Here is a 19403-nt window from a genome sequence, read left to right as displayed (position 1 = left end):
AGTGTAACGCACTTCAATTATCCTGAAACCGTCTCCTTCCCTTCCTCCCCCGGGGCGGGGTAGGGGGGAGGTCTTCAACAAAACCAGTCCCAGGTGCCAAAAAAGGATGGGGACCGCAGACTTAACTAGTGCTGATCAGATGATGCCTGATTGACTGGAGAGCCAAAACTATAATTAAGTCTTGGTTGGTGAGTGGGGCTTAGCATAAGCGAGTCCTTTGGGTCCTGTTGTCTAGTTTTTTAATAGCTTCCAGAAGGATCTAGCATATTACAGTCCGGATCCTGGAAATGTCAAAGTTCAGAGAAAACAGCGCTGGCTGTGAAGCAAGATAGATGGGCTTGAATTTCAGCTCCACCCCTTAATGAATGCTTCGGTTTACTTTTTAAAAGTTACCTGTTTCCAAGGATCAGCTCGGCTGGGAGAATGGGAGTGACAGCACCCAGCTTGTTGGGAAGAATAAATAACAGCGTGTGAGTTGTCACTGGTTCCTGGATACAACAGATGCTCAGTTAAGCAACCTCCAACAGTTAATTAGGGATTCCCTTGTGGCTCAGCTGTTAAGAATCCGCCTGCAATACGGGAGACCTGGGTTCGATTCCTGGGTTGGTAAGATCCCCTAAGAAGGGAAAAGCTACCCACTCATTATTCTGGCCTGGAGAATTTCATGTGTAGTCCATGGGGTGGCAAAGAGTCGGACACGACTGAGCGACTTCTACTTTCAATAGTTAATTAACAAACCAGTCGCTGGTGTTATTGGCCACCCAAGCCCCGAATCTTGCCAAATCATGGGTTCATTCTGCCAGCCTCTGTTTGGCGGGGAGATTTCCAGGCTGCCAGGAGGGTGAAATGAGATGAGGTCTCTTTAAGAGTCGACGGGGCGGGGCGCGGCGGGGCAGGCTAGGGCTTCGGGCTGCGCGCGGAGCGGGCCCTGTCTCCCGGCTGCGCTCGCGCAGGCCCGCGCAGGAAGAATGGCTGGGCCTGTGGCATCCGGCAGCCGGGCTCTGCTGCTGCGGCCGCTGCGGAGCTGGGCTTTCCGGGTGCTGCGCCGCGATGGGCCCGGGAGCCCCGCTTCCTGCCCAGGGTCGCAAGGGGCGCAGCGTTGGGCGTGGCCTCGGGGTAACGCGTCGCTCAGTTTCCCTTGCAGGCATCCCGGATGCGGCTATCAGCCCCACTCCCCGCCCTTGGCTCGCGGAACCTGCGTGAACCCGAAACCCCTCCTTCCGGGCCCCGGGAGTTCCTTGGGCGGCCTGGGGAAGGGGCGGGGCGGTCGGTGGTAGGTGCCCCGGACCCTGGCCGGCAGTAGCGGGTGGGGCTTTGGGCCCGTCTCCTGTTCGGAGCTGCGGAACCCTCTAAAGAGTGGAAAGAACCTCCTCCCCGAAGGTTTCCGGTGCCATTCCTGGGTCCATTCTTTTGGCCTTGGGGGAGGTGCCAGCAAGCGGGGGATGGGGGAGTCGGTTAGGTTCAATGCCCTCCCTTTTCCATTGGGACTGGAGACCCTGCCCTTCAGAAATGAGAGCCCCCGTTGTAGCCAAGTTCTGGAGTTCAGTGGCACCTCAGAACCCGCCGTGGGCTGGGTGGGCCGCGATGTCAGCCCCGGGGCCTGCAGGAGAAACTTGAGTCCTGTGCCGAAGTCCATACCCACCGACCTCTCCTACCCGGGAGCTTCGAGTGGAGGCCACTCTGCGTTTTAACTGGCTGGACACCCATCAGTGAGGGTCATAAATATAAAATGTGTAGAAAATGGAAAGCACAATATACTCGGTGAACAAAGCTGAGCACATTGGTGGCCTAGACATGCCAACAGCATCCGGGCGGCAGTTTCGGTTTCAAGGCATAGACACCAGTCTGCCTCCCTCCACTGAGGGAGTGTCCCAGGTGTTACTGGAAAACATTTCTAGGCCAGGGAGCAAGCATAACAATGACCGAAGAGTGAGCTATTTAAAATCGCGTTTAAAAATTGGTTTCCTTTCTTTTCTAGATAAAGATAGAGAAAATGAAAAAGAGAAAAAATCAGTGGTAAGTCTCTCTCTAACGTGCGCTCTCTCCAGTGTAGGATCATATATGTGTAGTACACACACGGGAGAAGTCAATGGCACCCCACTCCAGTACTCTTGCCTGGAAAATCCCACAGACGGAGGAGCCTGGAAGGCTGCAGTCCATGGAGTCGCTGAGGGTCCGACACGACTGAGCGACTTCACTTTGAGTTTTCACTTTCCTGCATTGGAGAAGGAAATGGCAACCCACTCCAGTGTTCTTGCCTGGAGAATCCCAGGGACGGGGGAGCCTGGTGGGCTGCCGTCTAGGGGGTCACACAGAGTCGGACACGACTTAAGTGACTTAGTAGTAGTAGTAGTAGTACACACACACACACACAAAATACATATTTTGAGGAGAAGCGTGAAGGAATATGTGCACATTAAAAAAAACCAAACAGCAAATACAAGGGCATCTCCAGGGATAAAGAGCTGTCCACTCCTGGGCCCCAGGCTCCCTCCCCAGAGACCACCTCTGTTAACAGTTTCTGGTGTGTCTTTGCTAAGAATCCGCACAGGTAGGAGAATACCTGTATTCATAGCCTCTGGGTGAATTTGGACTATTAACTTGAATAGATGAATGATTACAAAAGGATTTGTAAAGTGGAAGGTTAGTTTGACTGCTAGCAGCTGACAACCTGACCGTGAAGGCAGGTCTTCTGACTGCTGCCCCCAGACCACTGATGCTGAGAAGGGTAGGTGAGTGGGAGGAGACGAAGAATTCATGGGGGTCCACAGACATGGGTTCCGCCAGTGCAGTGACTTCGAGATGCCAGCTCTGGGGTGGGATTGTGCCTGGTATGAGGTTGAAGGTCAAAGGAGGGTCAAACTGGACATGCCCATGGTGTTTAAACCTTTAGCTGGTTGTGGTGGAGCAGTATTTTGGTCACCATTGGCCCAGAGGCTCAGGGAGCTGCAGATTGGTAGATAATGGATGGAGAGGGAGTTACTTGGTGGGTGTGGGCAGGAGTACCTTGGCTGGGGTCTGTAGAGGGTGGAAGGTGTGGGCAGGCCCCCTGGGGGTATTTGAGGTGATGGAGAGGGCCTGGGACGGAGAGCAGTCACATGGAGAGGGCTGGTGATGAAAATGCTTGAGATTTATGGAAGTTTGTTGAAACTAAACATGCGGTAGGGTATGGCGACAGGCACCACAGCTGGGGGAGGGGTTGGTAAGTCGAGCCAGGTGGGTATTGATGCTATTAATTATTGAGCTAGCATTTTTGTGAGCCAGGCCTATCCTTGGTGCTTTCTGGGTGTGGTCTGATATCCCCCAGACACACAGTAAGTGGTCCATAGGAAGTGGTGTGGAGCTTGCAGTCTGGTCCAGAGAGGCTCTTAATTATACAAATCCTCTGAGTTCCCGTGTGGACCTGGGACTCCAGCAGCCTGTGTTGTTGGTGAGCCTTTGGTCTGATGGGGGAGACAGTGTGAACAGGACAATGGTGGATCTAGAGCCGAAGGGAGTAGGGGCAGAGCTTCTCGAGGATGACTGAGGGTAGCCTTGGGGAGTTTCGAGGCCTCCTGGGAGAAAGAGGACAAGACAAGGCTGGAGTGTTGGAGCAGCGAGAACTGCAGGGACGAGTCACAGAGGGATGAGAGCCTGAGGCTTGTGGTCGTCCCAGAGAGGTGGCTGGGGAGAGCCTTTGGTCCGGCACAGGGCCTGGAGGCAGATCCCAGCACCCGCAGCCACTGAAAGACTTTACTGGATGTGATCTGGTTTACCTCTCAGGAAGAGGTGGTGGACCATAGATAGGGAATAGGGGGCCTGGCTGGGCCGGACTGGAGGCAGAAAGGCCAGCAGGAAGGCTGCTCCCACAAGAAGGGTTGGAGAGGTGTTATGAGTTGATGGGTGAGGTAAGAAGGCCCTGAATGTCTGGGTAGATGGTGTAGCCTTTCCTGAAGACAGGAATGGAAACAGAAGCTGTAAATGGGTATTGGGGGAGTGATGAATTCAGGTGCCCATGGGACATCCCATGGGATTGAACTGCTGCTGCTGCTGCTGCTGCTAAGTCATTTCAGTCATGTCCGACTCTGTGCGATCCCATAGACAGCAGCCCACTAGGCTCCTCTGTCCCTGGGATTCTCCAGGCAAGAACACTGGAGTGGGTTGCCATTTCCTTCTCCAACGCATGAAAGTGAAAAGTGAAAGTCAAGTCGCTCAGTTGTGTCCGACTCTTAGCGACCCCATGGACTACAGCCTACCAGGCTCCTCCACCCATGTTATTTTCCAGGCAAGAGTACTGGAGTGGGGTGCCATTGCCTTCTCCAATGGGATTGAACTAGACAGGGAACATCTGGGCTGAGCTACAGCTGGGGAGTGAGTCACTGCCCAGAATTGCAAAATAAATTCCAAAATTGAGTTAAAAAGAAGTGACTAACGTTTTCAAGTGAACAAAATATGAACGGAGTTTTCCTGAGGGAATTTGTTAATAGCTAATAAACAGAAGAAAGTGCTCCACCTCCCTAACAGAAAAAAAATGCTTTTGGAAATGGAGTAAGGAAAGCGTGGATCAGACAATGTGGTTCAAACCCCAGTTATGCTCTTTAGTAGAGGTAGACAAGTCCTTAACCTCTCAGAGCCTGAGTTTCCCCATCTATGCAAATAATTCTTAGCTGTGACTGTTTCAGGGATCACTGTGACAGTGTTGGCAAAGTACAGAACCCACAGGGGCTAACACTGCCTGGTGACAGACATTATTATTCATAATGAATGAAGATTGAGGAGGGGATATGCCCAGTATTGGCACAGTATGGTAAAAGGCACATGCTCTTCCATCCATCTTTTTCATTTAGAAAAAAAGGGTGTGAATTGGGACAGCATTTTAGAGGGTAATTTGGCATCATCATCAACAGTCATAAAAACTCACGTATCCTTGGATGCATTGATTATACTCCTAAAAGTCTATTGAAGGGAAATAATTGGAGCCAGTGACAAGGATTTATGTACAAGAAGGATCACTACAGCACAGTTTATCGTATCAAAAATATCACAACACAATTTTATAATAAAAGCAACTGGAGAGAATGTAACATTCAACAGTAGGGATTTCAATAATTCATGGTATATCTTATGTGATGAAATATTATTCAGCCATCCAGAATCACATTTTTGAAAATACTTAACGACCTAGGAAAGTACTTACTTTGTAAGAGATAAAAAAGAAGAGGATAAAAATATATAAAGTATGATCCAAATGAAATAATATGTGAACTGTCTGGGGGTAAAGAAGGAAAGAAATTGTTAGTCTGGTTAAAGGAAAGTTGGGAAGTCGTAACAGTGGGTATGTATGAGGGAGAGGGAGAGAGAATTTGAGGGGTGAGAGTGAAAAGTCTTAATTTTTTGACTGTTAGATTAAAATTAAACTGTGTTCCTTTTTTTTTTTTTTTTTTAAAGAATGGCTTTATTAAGTTATGTACATACCCCCAAATTGACTTGTTTTAAATTTACAGCTTAATGATTTCTTAGTAAATTGATGGAGTTGTGCAACATCACAATCTAATTTTAGAACATTTCCATCACTCAGAAAAGAAACCTGTTGCCCATTTACAGTCACTCCCCTAGAGCCAGGCAACCACTACTCTGCTTCCTGTCTCTGAGGATTTGCTTTTTCAGGACATTTTCTATGAAATGGAATCGTACAGCATTTGGTCTTGTGACTAGCTGCTTTCATTTTTCGTATGTTTTGAGGTGCATCCACGTTATTGCGTTTGTCAGCACTTCATTTCTGTTTATTGCTGAATGGTGATATTGCTCCCTCAAGTGCATGGATCCCACTTGGTTGGACATCTGAGCAAGTTCCTTTCTTATGGCAGATTTCTCAGGGTCTTTAATAGGATAATATACATTTTGATTCTTCCGGTGGGGGCTTTGGGGCTCAAACTTGTTTGCCTCTGAAAAGTTTGATTCTGATTAAACATTTAAATAATGGTTATCTCTGGAATTAGGAGTGATTTTTTTTTTTTTTTTTTGTCAGTTCCCTGTATTTCTTATTGTGAGAATGCTTAAAATCTGTTTTCAGAAAAGATGAAATGTTATTATTTAAAAATAAGGATAGGGAATCCCCTGGTGGTCCAGTGGTTAAAACTCTGTGCTTCCAACCCATGCAGGAGGCACAGGTTTAATCCCTGGTCAGGGAGGTAACATCCCACAAGCTGTGCAACATCCCCCCGCCCCCCCAATAAAAAATAAGGATAGATGGCACATCACAGCGTCAGTTACAATCATGGGAAGTTGGAATGAAGGCCTAACAGCAGAGGAAGCGGGAGGTAAACTTTGGCACATTCTCCAGAGCAGTGCTGGCTGGCCTTGTGCTCCCATGGCACTGTGAGCATCTTTTCTTGTAATTCCCTTTTACTTTCCTCCCCATCCTCACACCTATGAGCTCAGTGGGAGCTGGGACTGGCTCCTGAGTCCACAGTGCCTGGCCCATGGAAAGGCTTCAGGGAGCAGATGCAAGACCCCCAATCCCACCCCTCTAGGTCGTCACGGAGCATCAGGCTGAGCTCCCTGTGCTATGCAGCAGCTTCCTACTAGCTATCTGTTTTACAGACTGTAGGTTATATGTCAGTACCACTCTCTCAGTTCATCTCACCCATACCTGCCCCATCCTGTGTCCACACGTTTGTTCTGTATGTCTGCATTTCTGTTCCCGCCCTGCAAACAGACCCATCTGCGTCATCTTTCTAGATTCCATACATATGCATTAATATATGACATTTGTTTTTCTCTTTCTGACTTACTTAATGTGTATGTTAGACTCTAGGTCCATCCATAGCACTACAAATGACCCAGTTTCATTCTTTTTTTAATGGCTGAGTAATATCCCATTTGGCCTAAAATCTAAGAGTCTGAGGGATTGAGCTAGGGAAGGGCAGAGCTAGGGTGGCCGAGGACAAGTTGTGGGGTCTGTGGGTTGACGTAAGGGAGCATCTGTCCTGGAGGGTGGTGGCCTGGTGGGTCTGGAGCCTGCCAGTAGTGGGAAGAATTGAGTTGTTAATTGCTAATAACTGGACCTTGGGGTTTCCTGTGGAGGTTTTGTGTACACACTGGGGTCTTGGACTGAACAAGTTATGCTGTTCACCTGAGCGCTTCCCTAGAAACTCGTCCTGATACTCCCCCAGGCACTCACTTTCTGGTCCTAACATGCATTTGTCTTTTGCTAGGTCTGTGTGGAGGGCAATATTGCCAGTGGGAAGACAACATGCCTGGAGTTCTTCTCCAACTCAACAGACATCGAGGTACGGCTTCCATACTAGGTTTGAAGCGACCTGCAAAAGCTTGGTGGATTCATAAGGGGTGCAAACCAGCCCTACCCAGCAGAAATGCTGCTGGGGGAATTGAGAATATCCCGTGTGAGAGGAGGGAGGGGCCCCTTGGAAGCTTGGGCCTGGTTTCCTCAGACTTTGCTCCATACACCTTTTTCCTTGGCTGATTATACTTTGTAACCTCCCACTGTAGTTAGCTGTGAGTATGACTATGTGCTGGATCCTATGAGTCCTCCTCATGAATCCTCAGACCCAGGGAGGTGGGGCTCTGGGGGGCTCCTGACACACCTGTCCTGAGCAATGTAACTCTCACTGGCACTCTATTTTTTTTTCAGCCCAGCCGAGTGGCATGTGGCAACTTAATTCCCTGACCAGGGATCGAACCCCTGCCTCTGTAGTGGAAGTGCAGAGTCTTAACCACTGGACCAGGGAAATTCCTGCCCCCTGCACCCTGGCTTTAGAAGCACTTTTGTTCTCACTGAAGACCTTGGAGCCAATGAACACCACCACCATCAGCAGTGAGGGTTAACAGCTAATGAGGGTGGTACTCTATGCCAGGCACTGTGTTGAGGCTTCATTATCATCTAATTGATTTCATCCTTCCAAGAGTGGTCCCTGTGATGCAGGTCCTACTATCGCTTCATTTGCAAAGGAGGAAACAGGCTCAGTGAGGTCACATGGCTCGGCCAGAGTCGCCCGGCTAGTGCCTGTGGTGCTGTGTCCCAGCCCAGGCTGTCTGCTCCAGGGCCTGTGCCCTCGTTTGGCTCCACAGAATACAAAAATGTTTTGGCTTTCAGAAAACCACCCTTCAGATCTCAGCTCTGCTCTCTGACCTCCCCAGCTAGGTTACCCTCCCTGGTGTAGGTTCTTCTGGCCCCTCTGTATCCTTATGTTATACTACTTCTCAGGGTTTGAAAATACGTGCTAACTTTCTGTGATGATCTGATTAATGTTTGCTTCCCTAGCCGGTTTAAAGTTGCGTGAAGGCAGGGCTGGGGTGTTTTGCTCTTGCTGTATCCTTGGTACCTAGTGTGGTACTTGACACGGGAGATGCTCAGTGTGTGTTGAATGACTGTCCCACAGATGGGGCGCAAGTCAAGGCTGCCTCTGTCTCAGCCTCTGGTGAGCCTGAGTGGTACAGCATTTGCTCCTCACAGGATAGGAATGGAATGAAGACCCAGAAGAAGGAGAGGAAGGTTGGGAGGGGGCTGGGAATGATTCACAGAGGAAGAGATATAAGCTGGCTTTTGAAGGGTATGCATGAGCTTTCCACGTAATGAAAGTTGGGGTGAAATAAGTTGAGGCGGCATACTGGGCAGAACAGCAGCATGAGCGAAGGCACAAAGCGGGAAGGCGGGGGCTCCTCCTCAAGGGTCCCATGCGTTGCTTTCCTTTGCTCTCTTGTGACCTGTGGCACCTGCTCACATGCACTTGAAGATCCCCAAATATCCCCATATATTCTAAAGTCTTGGCTCCAAGAACACCGTTTAAATCCTTTCCAGAACTCACCTGCACAGTTTAGGGAAGCTACTAAAAGAAACATGATCCTTTGCCCATCGGTGTGTCCAGTGCAGAGATCAGAGGGAGGAAATGGAGGCAGAGCTCACTGCCAGGGTCACGGCAGAGCCCCCGAACCAGAAGCTGGGCTCAAGCTGCATGAAGCAGCCTCCCTCCTGGCTTCTCTCACCTCCCTGCCTGCCCTCTGTGGTGGGCAGTAAGGGACAGGATGGAAAACAGGAGGGGTGATTGGGAGAACTCCCCTTGCCCCCAAGGAGCCCCCATGGCAGTAGAGGAGGGGATACGTGTGTATACTTGTATACAGGGTGGACAGGGTGGGTCTTAGATCCTTTCTGGAAGTCACACCAGGAGCCATGTCTAGATGGAGCTCTGACCTTGCAGGGAGGGTTGCTCCACTATTTTAGCCCAGCCTGGGTGCCCAGGTCTTGACTCTGTCCCCATCCCACCCCTAACACTCATCTGCCTTCATGGAGCTCAGAACTGAGGAGCAGCAGCTCTCTGACGTCTTTTCTCCTGGCAGGTGTTAACAGAGCCTGTGCCCAAGTGGAGAAATGTCCGAGGCCATAATCCGCTGGTGAGTGTGCGGTTTCCTGTGTGAACCACCAGCTTCTCAAGTGTACGGGAACGGCGGTGCTAGTGCATGAGGTGTGTCCCCGCCCTGCACCGGGCGAGGGGACAGAGGGAAAACGGTGGCAGGTTGGTGTTCTGAGGTCCAGGTTCTTTGAGGCCTGGCTGGGCGCGTAGGGAGCCTAGAGCCCTCCTGTCAGTGCTCCCAAACTCTCGCAAGTGCTTCGCCCAGCTCCGTGGGGTAGGGGTTGGGGAGTAGTCTCCAGCTGCTCATTCTACCCCGACCCCTCTCCTAGAAGAAACCCAGGTCTCCTTGCAGGTTCCCTGGTAAACCTCCAGTTGGGGTTTGCACTTGGCTATGCCCCAGGCTCCCTCTGAAGCTACCCCATGCATTTTGCCAAGGATGGACCCAGCAAGCAGGGGCTATAATGTGCCTGTGCTCCTTCCACCTCCTTCCCGGCCAGAAGGCTCAGCTCTGGCTGCTAGAAAGGGATGGGTGGGGTCTGGGTCCACAGTCAGGGAGTCCTGCAGATACAGCACTGCATTCTCCCCCCAACCCCCACCACCCCGCAGGGTCTGATGTACCAGGATGCCTGTCGATGGGGCTTCACGCTGCAGACGTACGTGCAGCTCACCATGCTCGACCAGCACACTCGTCCGCAGGTACGTCTCAGATGCTTGGTTTCAATTTTCATCAGATGAGGGGCATTCGGTTGCCAGGAAGGGAAACCTTACAAGGAGCTGCTCAGCCTTCTCTGTCTCTGGAGTCCAGGTCTCTAGTCCCGCCGCTCTCTGAGGACCAGGCTCCAGGCCCCCCAGCCCCACCCTCAGCTAGCCAAGGACTTGCTACGATGCCACGTGAGCCCAAGTCTTCATGACCTGCTGGCTCCTGGGCTCAATGCCCTTTAACTCAGTTCTCAAAAGTGTGGTCCCCAGACTAGGAGCTGCAGCAGCACCTGGAGACTTGTTAGAAACGACATTTTCTGACCCCATCCTGGACCCGCTGAATCAGAAATTCTGGAGATGAGGTCCAGCAATCTGGGTTTTATCCTGCCCTCCAGGTGATTTTAATGCATGCCGTGTTTGTTTGCATGAGAACCGTGGACCTAACCTTTAGGAGGCCTGTTCACGTTCTTGGTTCAGATTCTTGAGAGAAAGAACCTGATTGGCTCAGCTTGGGTCAGGTGTCCAGCCCTGGGCCAATCAGGTATTGGGGAAGATCGCCTGGGCACAAAGATGGCTGCTTTGGCCCCTTTCATCAGCCGGAGGGTATGAACAGGGGCTCTGAGGAGATCCAGATTGGCACCTGGGGTTCAGAATGGCAGCCCAGCATGAGAGACTGGCTTTGGAGGCTCTCCTTACAGGAGACGGGACATCCACCGGCCAGTGTCTCTTGACATAGCCACTTGGTTTGATGCAGGGCTGGGCACTTGCAGCCATAGCTCTCATCCTTCTACAAATCTGTGTGTTTTTTAAAATGAAAAAAGATACAAGCAGAACTGTTTGAATTTCTATCTCCCCAAGTGAGTGAGTGAAAGTCGCTTAGTCATGTCCGTCTTTTTGCGACCCCATGAACTATACACAGTCCATGGAATTCTCCAGGCCAAGATACTGGAGTGGGTAGCCTTTCCCTTCTCCAGGGGATCTTCCCAACCCAGGGATCGAACCCAGGTCTCCCGCATTACAGGCGGATTCTTTACCAGCTGAGCTACAAGGGAAGCCCAAAGATCTGTCTAAAAGTTACATGTCAGAGGATCTGAGGCTGGCACTCACCTTACTTTTTCCTGAATGGGCACTCAGTTGCAAACAGAAATTGTGTCCAGTATATCTACATATAATGGGCCATATGTGTGTTCCTTTGTTTAATGAAATGTATCAGGAAGGAGGCAGAGAGAGAGAGAGATGGACAGACTAGGAAAGAGGATAAAAGAGGGATAAATGGGGAGCTACAAAAGATGGGTAGGAGAGAGTTGGAAGTAAGGAGAGGATGGAAGAATAGAAAGGAAGATGGATGGACAGATAGGAGAGAGAGGACATGGCTTTGACTCAGGTTGTGGCTTTGAATCGGCCTCTGATTTGTGGGTCCAGGTCCCAGTGGGTGCCATGGGCAGGCTGAGCGAGAGCAGTGTTTACCCATTCAAGTGTCTGGAGTCAGGGCACCTCGCCCTTCCCAATGGGGCACCGTGGAAGAAGGGAAGGCCTCTGGAGGGTGTGAGCCTGCTGGCGGAGAGTGGCGCCGTCAGTGTTGTCCTCCCCCCGCTGTGGGGCGTGGTCTTTACAGTTAGGAAGGACTGCATGATCCCCAGCAGCCCTGAGTGAAGGCAGGTGTTGGTGGGCCTGCTGCTGGGGTTGCAGAAAGCCACACCCTGTCCCCTCAAAGCTCTGCCTCTGCTTCAGTGGACGCACCTGCTGGGTCATTAATAGTTACAGCACTTCGCACTTGCCGCCACTTTCCCGGGCGTCACTTAGCAGTTTTTCTAGCACTCCCCAAACCCATAGTCCAGTGGAGCCGCACCCCTCCCGGGAAAGAGGCTGCAACCGACAGGCTCTCCGCCCTGCCTTGCTGCACTGACCACCGAGCCTCAGGGCGTAGGGAGGGTCCAGGGCCAAGGAGGCTGGACATGTGGTTCTTTGTCCCACCCCCCCCCCCCCCCCGACCCCTCCCCGGTGGCATCTCAGTTCTGTATTCAGCATAGACCAGAGGCAGGGGAGCAACAGTTATTGTTCCAGGCTTCCTGACCTTCCTGCCCGAGTTTAGTAAATAACATTTGTTTTCTTTTAGACGTTGCCTGTACGGTTGATGGAGCGGTCAATTTACAGTGCAAGATACGTTTTTGTAGAAAACTTGTACAGAAGGTATCGTAGTTTGCACAATCGATAATTTATTCAACCATTAAATTTTTAGAAATAAAATTGGAACTCATTTACTAGTTGACAGATACATGGTATAGCAACCAACCATATTGATGGCTCGACTGTCCAGGGTGGGCAGCCTGGCAGCTCTGCTGACCTTGGCTGGGCTTGATGACGCATCCAGGGTTTGGCAGGTCTGGGGTGGCCCGGGGAGGGTGACTGGGGTGACTCATCTCTCGTCTGCTTGCTGATCCTCTCCTGGGACTGGTGAGCTGGCCTGGGCGTTCACTTCCCGTGGCGGTGGCCAGAGGGCAGAAGTGCTAGTTTTTTCTCAGGTCTCGGCTTCATGTTGGCTGACCTCCATTGGCCAAAGCAGGTCACACCAGCTGACCCCAGTCTGAGAGGGGGCAGGGCCCTTGTGGGTTACGTGGCAGAGTGGGACAAGACGTGCAGCGAGTAGAGCCGTCAGTCCAGCACAGCGTGCATGGTGCTTGTTGCGATTTCACTCGAGGATGTCTTCTGTCCTCGTGGGAGCAGACTCCACCACACAGACATGGCTGGGCACCCTCAGTGCTGCAGCCTCAGAGGTGTGGGGCCCTCCGCTCCTGTGCTCAGTTGTTTGCTGATGTTTGGGGGTCTTGGGGGAAATGGGCTGCAGGCTGGGGTCTGAAGTTTGAGCTTCTTCCCCGCCCTTCCCTTCCTGGTAGCTGTGTGCCTGCTCCCTTCTCCTTGCCATCTCCCCCACGTCACTGCCTCCTGCTGCCTTGAACTTCATCCCTCTCAGAGCTGGTCCCAGTATCTTGCTTCCACTCTGTACACCCCAGTTCCCTGGTTCTCCCATCTACAACTATGGTCCTACGTATCACCTCTCCCCAGCCGCCCCAACCCCCTTGTCTAGATGGGTTGAGTCTGTTACTCTTTTCTTTTTTTAAATTGATTAATTGATGGCATGTAGAATCTTTGGTTGCAGCATATGGGATCTAGTTCCCTGACCAGGGATTGAACCCAGGCCCCCTGCATTGGGAGCATGGAGTCTTAGCCACTGGACCACCAGGGAAAATCACTTCTTTCTATTGGTTTCCTTCATAGTATTTAAGACAACTTCTGATTAGGTTGAACCATATGAAATTGTTAAAACTTGACCAATTGTGACCTCTGAAAATGGCAGTTTCATGCAGCTTAGCTTAAATACATGTACTTCTTGTCTGTCACATGCCCCACCAACTGGAGCGTAAGCTCCTTGAAGACAAGGAGCATGTCTGGTCTGCTGGCCTAGCTGGGACCCAGCACAGAGCTGGCACCTGGGTGACACTTGTTAACTCCTGCTGGGTGTCGGGGCCTGAGGCAGGTCTTTGCTCTCCAGCCAGACTTGTCCCCCAGCCGTTTCTCACCCCTTCCTCTGAGGGGTCCATAAAGGCTTCTCCCTGGGTCCCGAGCTGCCAAGGATCCATCCCCTCCGGCCTCCTCAGTGCTGTGGGGTCAGGGTGGGCAGCCAGGCCAAGTCCTGACTGGCTTTGTCCTTAGTCCTCCGAACTTTCTTGTGGGCTCTACCCTTCCGGCAGGCGGCGTTTCTGATGCTGGAGCCGCGTGTGTGCCTTGGCTGCCTGGCTGTCCGTGGAGCAGGGGTGTCCACTGCTAGATTTACACAGCTCTCTGCTCTGTTCTGCGCCTGCTCATTAGTGCCTCTGCCACAGGGAGGATGGGCAGAGGAGAGGAGCGAGGAGGACGAGGGAGCCCCTCCAGTGGCCCCTTGTTGCGGTTTTACTCGTCTCCTGCCCTCACGAGAGCAGACTCCCCCACACAGATGTCGCTGGGGGCAGGGGAGCGTTTGGTGGTCCCTGGGAGTTTTGCCCCTGTGGCTTCCTCGGGGCCTCACCTGGACCTTTGGGGTGGTGAAAGCAAGAGCCCAGTCCTGTGAGCGGCTGTCTTTGGCGTGGGGGGAGGCGGCCTGCCAAGATCAAAGTTCTTCATGGGGCAGGGTTTCCTCATTTGCCTGCACCACCTGCGGTTTCTTCATTTCATGTTTGTGGCTTCAGATTTTGGTTGCTGGGGGTTTTGTTGTAGTCCCTTTGTGCTCAGGGTCTCTGGATGTCATCCGCGCTCAGGGTTTTCTTTCTGCAGGCTTGGTCAACAGTGTTCTGGCCAGAGCTAAAGAAGTGATGATAGGGAGGAAGGGTGGAAACCCAGTTACTCTCCGTGCAGCGGGCCTTCCCAGTGAATTGGTACTGTGAGAGCAGACGTTTGGAGAGGTTTCGGCTCCTCGCAAATACAGACTGCTATCACCGTGAGCCTAAATCAAGTGTCATCTAGGGCTGGGTTTGACTGGATCCTTTGCTCGTACCCAGAATAGGATGTTGCGGTTCCCCCCCGCCGGGGGAGTTCGACTGGGTGCTGGGAACCACAAGATGGCTTGTGTGGGATGTTGGCTCCTACCTGGGAGCTTGTGTGGGGACGACCCTTACTGCTGCCCCTTCAGCCTTGGGGTTGATCCCTTTCTTCAAAGCCCTGGCAGCCTTGGCTTGGAGTCTGGAGGGACTGGGATGGAAGGAAGTAGGACAGGCCTGGCCTTGCTGATTACAGTTGCAGGCCTGAGTGCCCAGAGAAGCCCACATACTGGAATTCTAACCCCTAAAGCAAAATGTCTGGAGGGCCTTTCTTAACTTTTGAGCCTGGGACAATTGAGGAGCTTCTCTGCGGAGAGACCCACCTCTTGGGCCCGCATCCCCATCCCAGCGGCTTTGGGGTGGGCAGAACGTGCAATTATGCCACCAGGGGTTAATTGGCAACGAGGAAGATTCTGGTTCCACAGTCTCCTTAAAAACTTAAAGGACCTAAAGAACTGAGGTGTGGGCAACTGTGCTGGAATGAACAGCTGAAGGTGGAGAGGAAGACTCGGAAGTTAAGGCGGCCACGCAGGCCGTTGTATGGCCCGGCCCCGTGGGCGGAATCATTGAGCACACAGGTTTTACAGGATTGCCTGGTTGGCGTTTTCTAAGAGTAGAAGGAGGGGGCCTGAGTGGGGCCCAGCTGGGGAGATGACACACTGGCTCACCTGGGGCTGGGGCCAGGGACATCCATTACGGCCCGGCGTTGGGAACAGCAGGCAGGTCGTCCCACCACCCCAGTGGGTCCTGGGCTTGGGCTCCTCCTTACTCAGTCCCGAGTGGGCACTCACTGCCTGAGTCACAGGCCTGAGAGCTGTGGCTTTCCTCAGGCCGGGGCCAGAGAGACTCTGGATATGCCCTGGGACATGGGAGATGGGGGCGAGTGATGCAACTGGGGACGTATGGGTTTGGGGGCCATGGTGAGCCAGGCTTTCTCAGACAGAGTTAGGCCAGTCTTCTCTGGGCCTCAGTTATCCTCATCTATAAATTGGGGCGGACATTGACCGCACAAGGTCTTGTGAAGAAAGTAATGTGTACAGGAGGCTGGCATTTGAGTCTGTGATTTTTGATTTAACCTGTGCTGTGCAAACCAGGGGCTCTCTGGACCTCAGGGGGAAGGTGGCAACAAACTGTGCCAAACAGACCAGTCAGCAGGATTCCTGTGGACCCAGGACCTCAAATTTTACTCCTTGGGATCAGGGGAAGGCATGGTAAAACCCCTTCAGCTCACCAGTAGGTGGGTCTGCAGAGAGGTTTCCCCCTTCTGTGTGTTCTGCGGAAATAAAAGCAGTGCCTTGGGAGTGGTTCAGGGCACCCCATTCCTGAGGCAGACACAGGAGGAGCTGGGCAGAGTCCCAGGAGGAAAACTAGATACAGGTAAAACAATGCCTGCTGCCTGAAATCCCCCAGAATCATGGGAGCCAGCTCCCATTTCCTCACTCAGCTCAGCCAGCAGCCAGTGGTCCTGGAAGTGAAGTGAAGTGAAGTAGCTCAGTCATGTCCGACTCTTTGCGACCCCGTGGACTGTAGCCTACCAGGCTCTTCCCTCCATGGGATTCTCCAGGCAAGAGTACTGGAGTGGGTTGCCATTTCCTTCTCCAGGGGATCTTCCCAACGAGGGATCAAACCCAGGTCTCCCGCGTTGCAGGCAGACGCTTTAACCTCTGAGCCACCAGGCAAGCCACGAAGTCCTGGAGCCCTCAGCAAATGGCTCCTGGCAATCTTGGAAGAGTTTCCGGATCTTGCCCTCAGGGAGGCTGCCCTGGAACCACCTGCACGGAGGACCTCCAAGGAGAGTTTCCGGAAAGGAAGTCCTGCTTTCTCTGTCTGCCCTCAGCCCTGGGTTCTCCTGGGCAACCCAGGAAGTGTCCTGAGACCCCCTGGAGCAACAGCTCTCAGGCCCCCTCAGGAATGAACCCCATCCCTGTATCTCCGTGTGCCTCGCTGCACACGTGACACTTCTGTGGTGTCGATCGGTTTGGTTTTAGTTAGCACTGTGCTACGTGTGTCCTGAATTGTGACTCAGTTTGGTGGTCACAGCTAAGGGGATCCTCCCAGCTGTGGGATTTGACAGAGCCTCGCAGACAGCGGTGACGTCCTCGGGCAGTCTGACACCACACTGTCCAGTGTCAGTAATGTGGAGACTGTGGGGCAGCCTTCCTCCATGCTGCCCACTGCCCCCACCCTTGAGTTGCCAGTCTGTGCTGTGTCCCCCAGGCCATGTGTTTGGTGGAGGGGGTGGAGCTGATCAGCAGCTTCCTTTTTGCAAATCCTCATGTGCTTGGAGTCAGCTTTGCTCCCAAGAAGGAAAACATGTCAAGAAGAGGGGTGTGGTGTTTTGAATATCAAATACTCTAAGCTGCAGCTAGCTGCAGCCCAGCTCGAGTAGCGTGAACATTGAGGTTGTTACCGGCTGTCTTAACATTAGACTTGGGGGTCGGTTTTATTCAGTGGCCCTCGTGCTGTTTCAGTTGGAAGCACAGATGCTAAAGCTGAATCTCCAATACTTTGGCCACCTGTTGCAAAGAGCTGACTCATTGGAAAAGACCCTGACGCTGGGAAAGACTGAAGGCAAAAGGAGAAGGGGGCAGCAGAGGATGAGATGGTTAGATAGTATCGCTGACTCAATGGACATGAATTTGAGCAAACTCCAGGAGATAGTAAAGGACAGAGGAGCCTGGCGTGCTGCAGTTCACGGGGTCACAAAGATTCAGGCACGACTTAGTGACTGAACAACAACAGCAAAGTGCTGTTCTCTGTTTCAGCACTCTCTATCTGGTTTGTGTCAATATGTGATTCCCTCTTGGTGACAAAATGGCTGTTGCGGAACCGGGCTTCTCATCTGCTGGCCACAGGGTGGGTATCTCGTCAGTGCTTTCCTCTAAGAGTGAGGAAGCCTGGTTATCATAAACCCCAGCAAACCCTCCTGTCTCACTGCTCAGGTTGGGCCCCTGTGACCTACATCCATCAGCTCACTTTGGCCAGGGGAGAGCATGTCTCTGAGACCAGTTGGTCTGCCCTGAAGGTAAACACTCAGGCCTGTGGGATGGACCCTGAATAGATCCTGGGCTACTTTTAAAGTGAAAAGTGAAGTCGCTCAGTCATGTCCGACTCTTTGTGACCCCATGGACTGTAGCCCACCCGGCTCCTCTGTCCATGGGATTCTCCAGGCAAGAATACTGGAGTGGGTTGCCATTTCCTTCTCTAGGGGATCTCTTCCTGACCCAGGGATCGAACCCAGATCTCCCGCATTGCAGGCAGACACTTAACCTCTGAGCCACCAGGGAAGCCCAAGGAGATAGGAAAAAAGAATTGGGGAATGGGCAACCATGCCAGCCTGGCAGTCTTGGAAGAGAGCCTGTGATCACAAAGTTGGTACCTTTACTACCTGACTTTTAGTCCCCTCTGCAGTGTCCCAGGACTTCCTCCTCCCCACTCCCCTTTGAAGCCTCCCCCACTCATTCAGAGTGGGGGTCCTCACATACTAGTCTGCTTGGTGCTGTGCTGTCCTCAGTCGCTCAGTTGTGTCCGAATTTGCCTCCCCATGGACTGTAGCCCACCAGGCTCCTCTGTCCATGGGGATTCTCCAGGCAGGAATACTGGAGTGGGTTGCCATCTCTTCCTCAAGGGGATCTTCCCAGCCCAGGGATCAAATACAGGTCTCCCGCCTTGCAGGTGGATTCTTTGCCATCTGAGCCACCAGGGGAGCCCACTGGTACCCCACCCCCCACCCCCGGCAGTGCATATTTTTCTGCTGCTTGGCCAGGCACAGCTCTTTCACCCTGATGGCATCGGCTGGACTCGAGCACTAGAGGAGGAGTCCCTGCCCAGTCTCTGCTGTGCTCTGTCACTTGGGCCCCCGGGCAAGGCTGCTCAAGCCTGTCATCCCCAGAGTGCCTCTCTCCATGCCCACCCTGCCCCCCGCCCCAGGTGGGAGGCAGTTCCCAGCACCTGGCAGCAGGGCAGCGGGTGGGGAGTTGGGCAGGCTGCTGCAGACCACCCTCTCTCCCAGGCTCTTCTCCCACTTCCCCCAGCTACACACAGTGAGAAGCTCCCCCAGCTACACACAGCTCAGGCACCGCTACTCCCCCATAGCTGGCCTTGTCATCTCCAGTTTGGGTCCATTCAGGATGATATTCAAGACTGGTGGAGGATGTTGAAAGGCTGAATTCCTCCCTTGGTCTGTTTCCTCCAGCTGCTGCCCCTACCTCCACCTCTTCCATGCTCATTTCCACCAGGGCAGAGGAGAGACGCTGGGTCTGTCTCTCTCTCAGGCATTCTTTCTTAGCATAGCATTTTATTTTTTTAATTATTACTATGACTTTTTAATTTTTTTGGTTGAATAGTGTGGCATGTGGGAACTTAGTTCCCTGACCAGGGATCAAACCCATGCCCCCTGCATTGAAAGCACAGAGCCTTAACCACTAGACCGCCTGGGAAGTCCCTTCCTTTCTTTCTTTTCCAGTTACCATATTAAATATGCAGTAATTCTTACCCCCATTCTGTTCCCTGATTTGAGAGCTGCTGCTGCTGCTGCTAAGTCGCTTCAGTCGTGTCTGACTCTGCACGACCCCACAGATGGCAGCCCGCCAGGCTCCCCCGTCCCTGGGATTCTCCAGGCAAGAACACTGGAGTGGGTTGCCATTTCCTTCTCTAATGCGTGAAAGTGAAAATGAAAGTGAAGTCGCGATTTGAGAGCTACTATGCTGTTAAGTTTTAGAAAACACAGAAAGGGATAAAGAAACGTTTCCAATAGTCCTACTGTTCAAAGAAAAGCTGTGTT

The 19403-nt window shown here is 52.3% G+C and overlaps 1 protein-coding gene across 15 annotated transcripts in view; it reads left to right on the top strand.

The window, feature by feature from the left end:
* The first annotated feature begins 780 nt into the window (after positions 1 to 780).
* Positions 781 to 19403, top strand: part of TK2 (thymidine kinase 2) — a 61070-nt gene continuing 42447 nt past the window's right edge. For 9 of the 15 annotated variants that reach the window (XR_011561498.1, XR_011561499.1, XM_070770695.1 and 6 more), the window contains exons 1-5: positions 1394 to 2016; positions 7197 to 7271; positions 9337 to 9390; positions 9957 to 10046; positions 12166 to 12239. Coding sequence is in view for 13 of the 15 variants with exons in the window: in XM_070770695.1 (XP_070626796.1) it covers positions 1741 to 2016; positions 7197 to 7271; positions 9337 to 9390; positions 9957 to 10046; positions 12166 to 12239 (569 nt within the window). In the remaining 2 variants the exon portion in view is untranslated. The other 6 variants (XM_019979525.2, XM_070770700.1, XM_070770699.1 and 3 more) reach the window with 6 other exon arrangements.

The sequence above is a fragment of the Bos indicus genome, chromosome 18 (genome assembly GCF_029378745.1).
Source record: "Bos indicus isolate NIAB-ARS_2022 breed Sahiwal x Tharparkar chromosome 18, NIAB-ARS_B.indTharparkar_mat_pri_1.0, whole genome shotgun sequence".
In the NCBI taxonomy this organism is placed as follows: domain Eukaryota; kingdom Metazoa; phylum Chordata; class Mammalia; order Artiodactyla; family Bovidae; genus Bos; species Bos indicus.
This window is presented reverse-complemented; position numbering and strand designations above follow the sequence as displayed.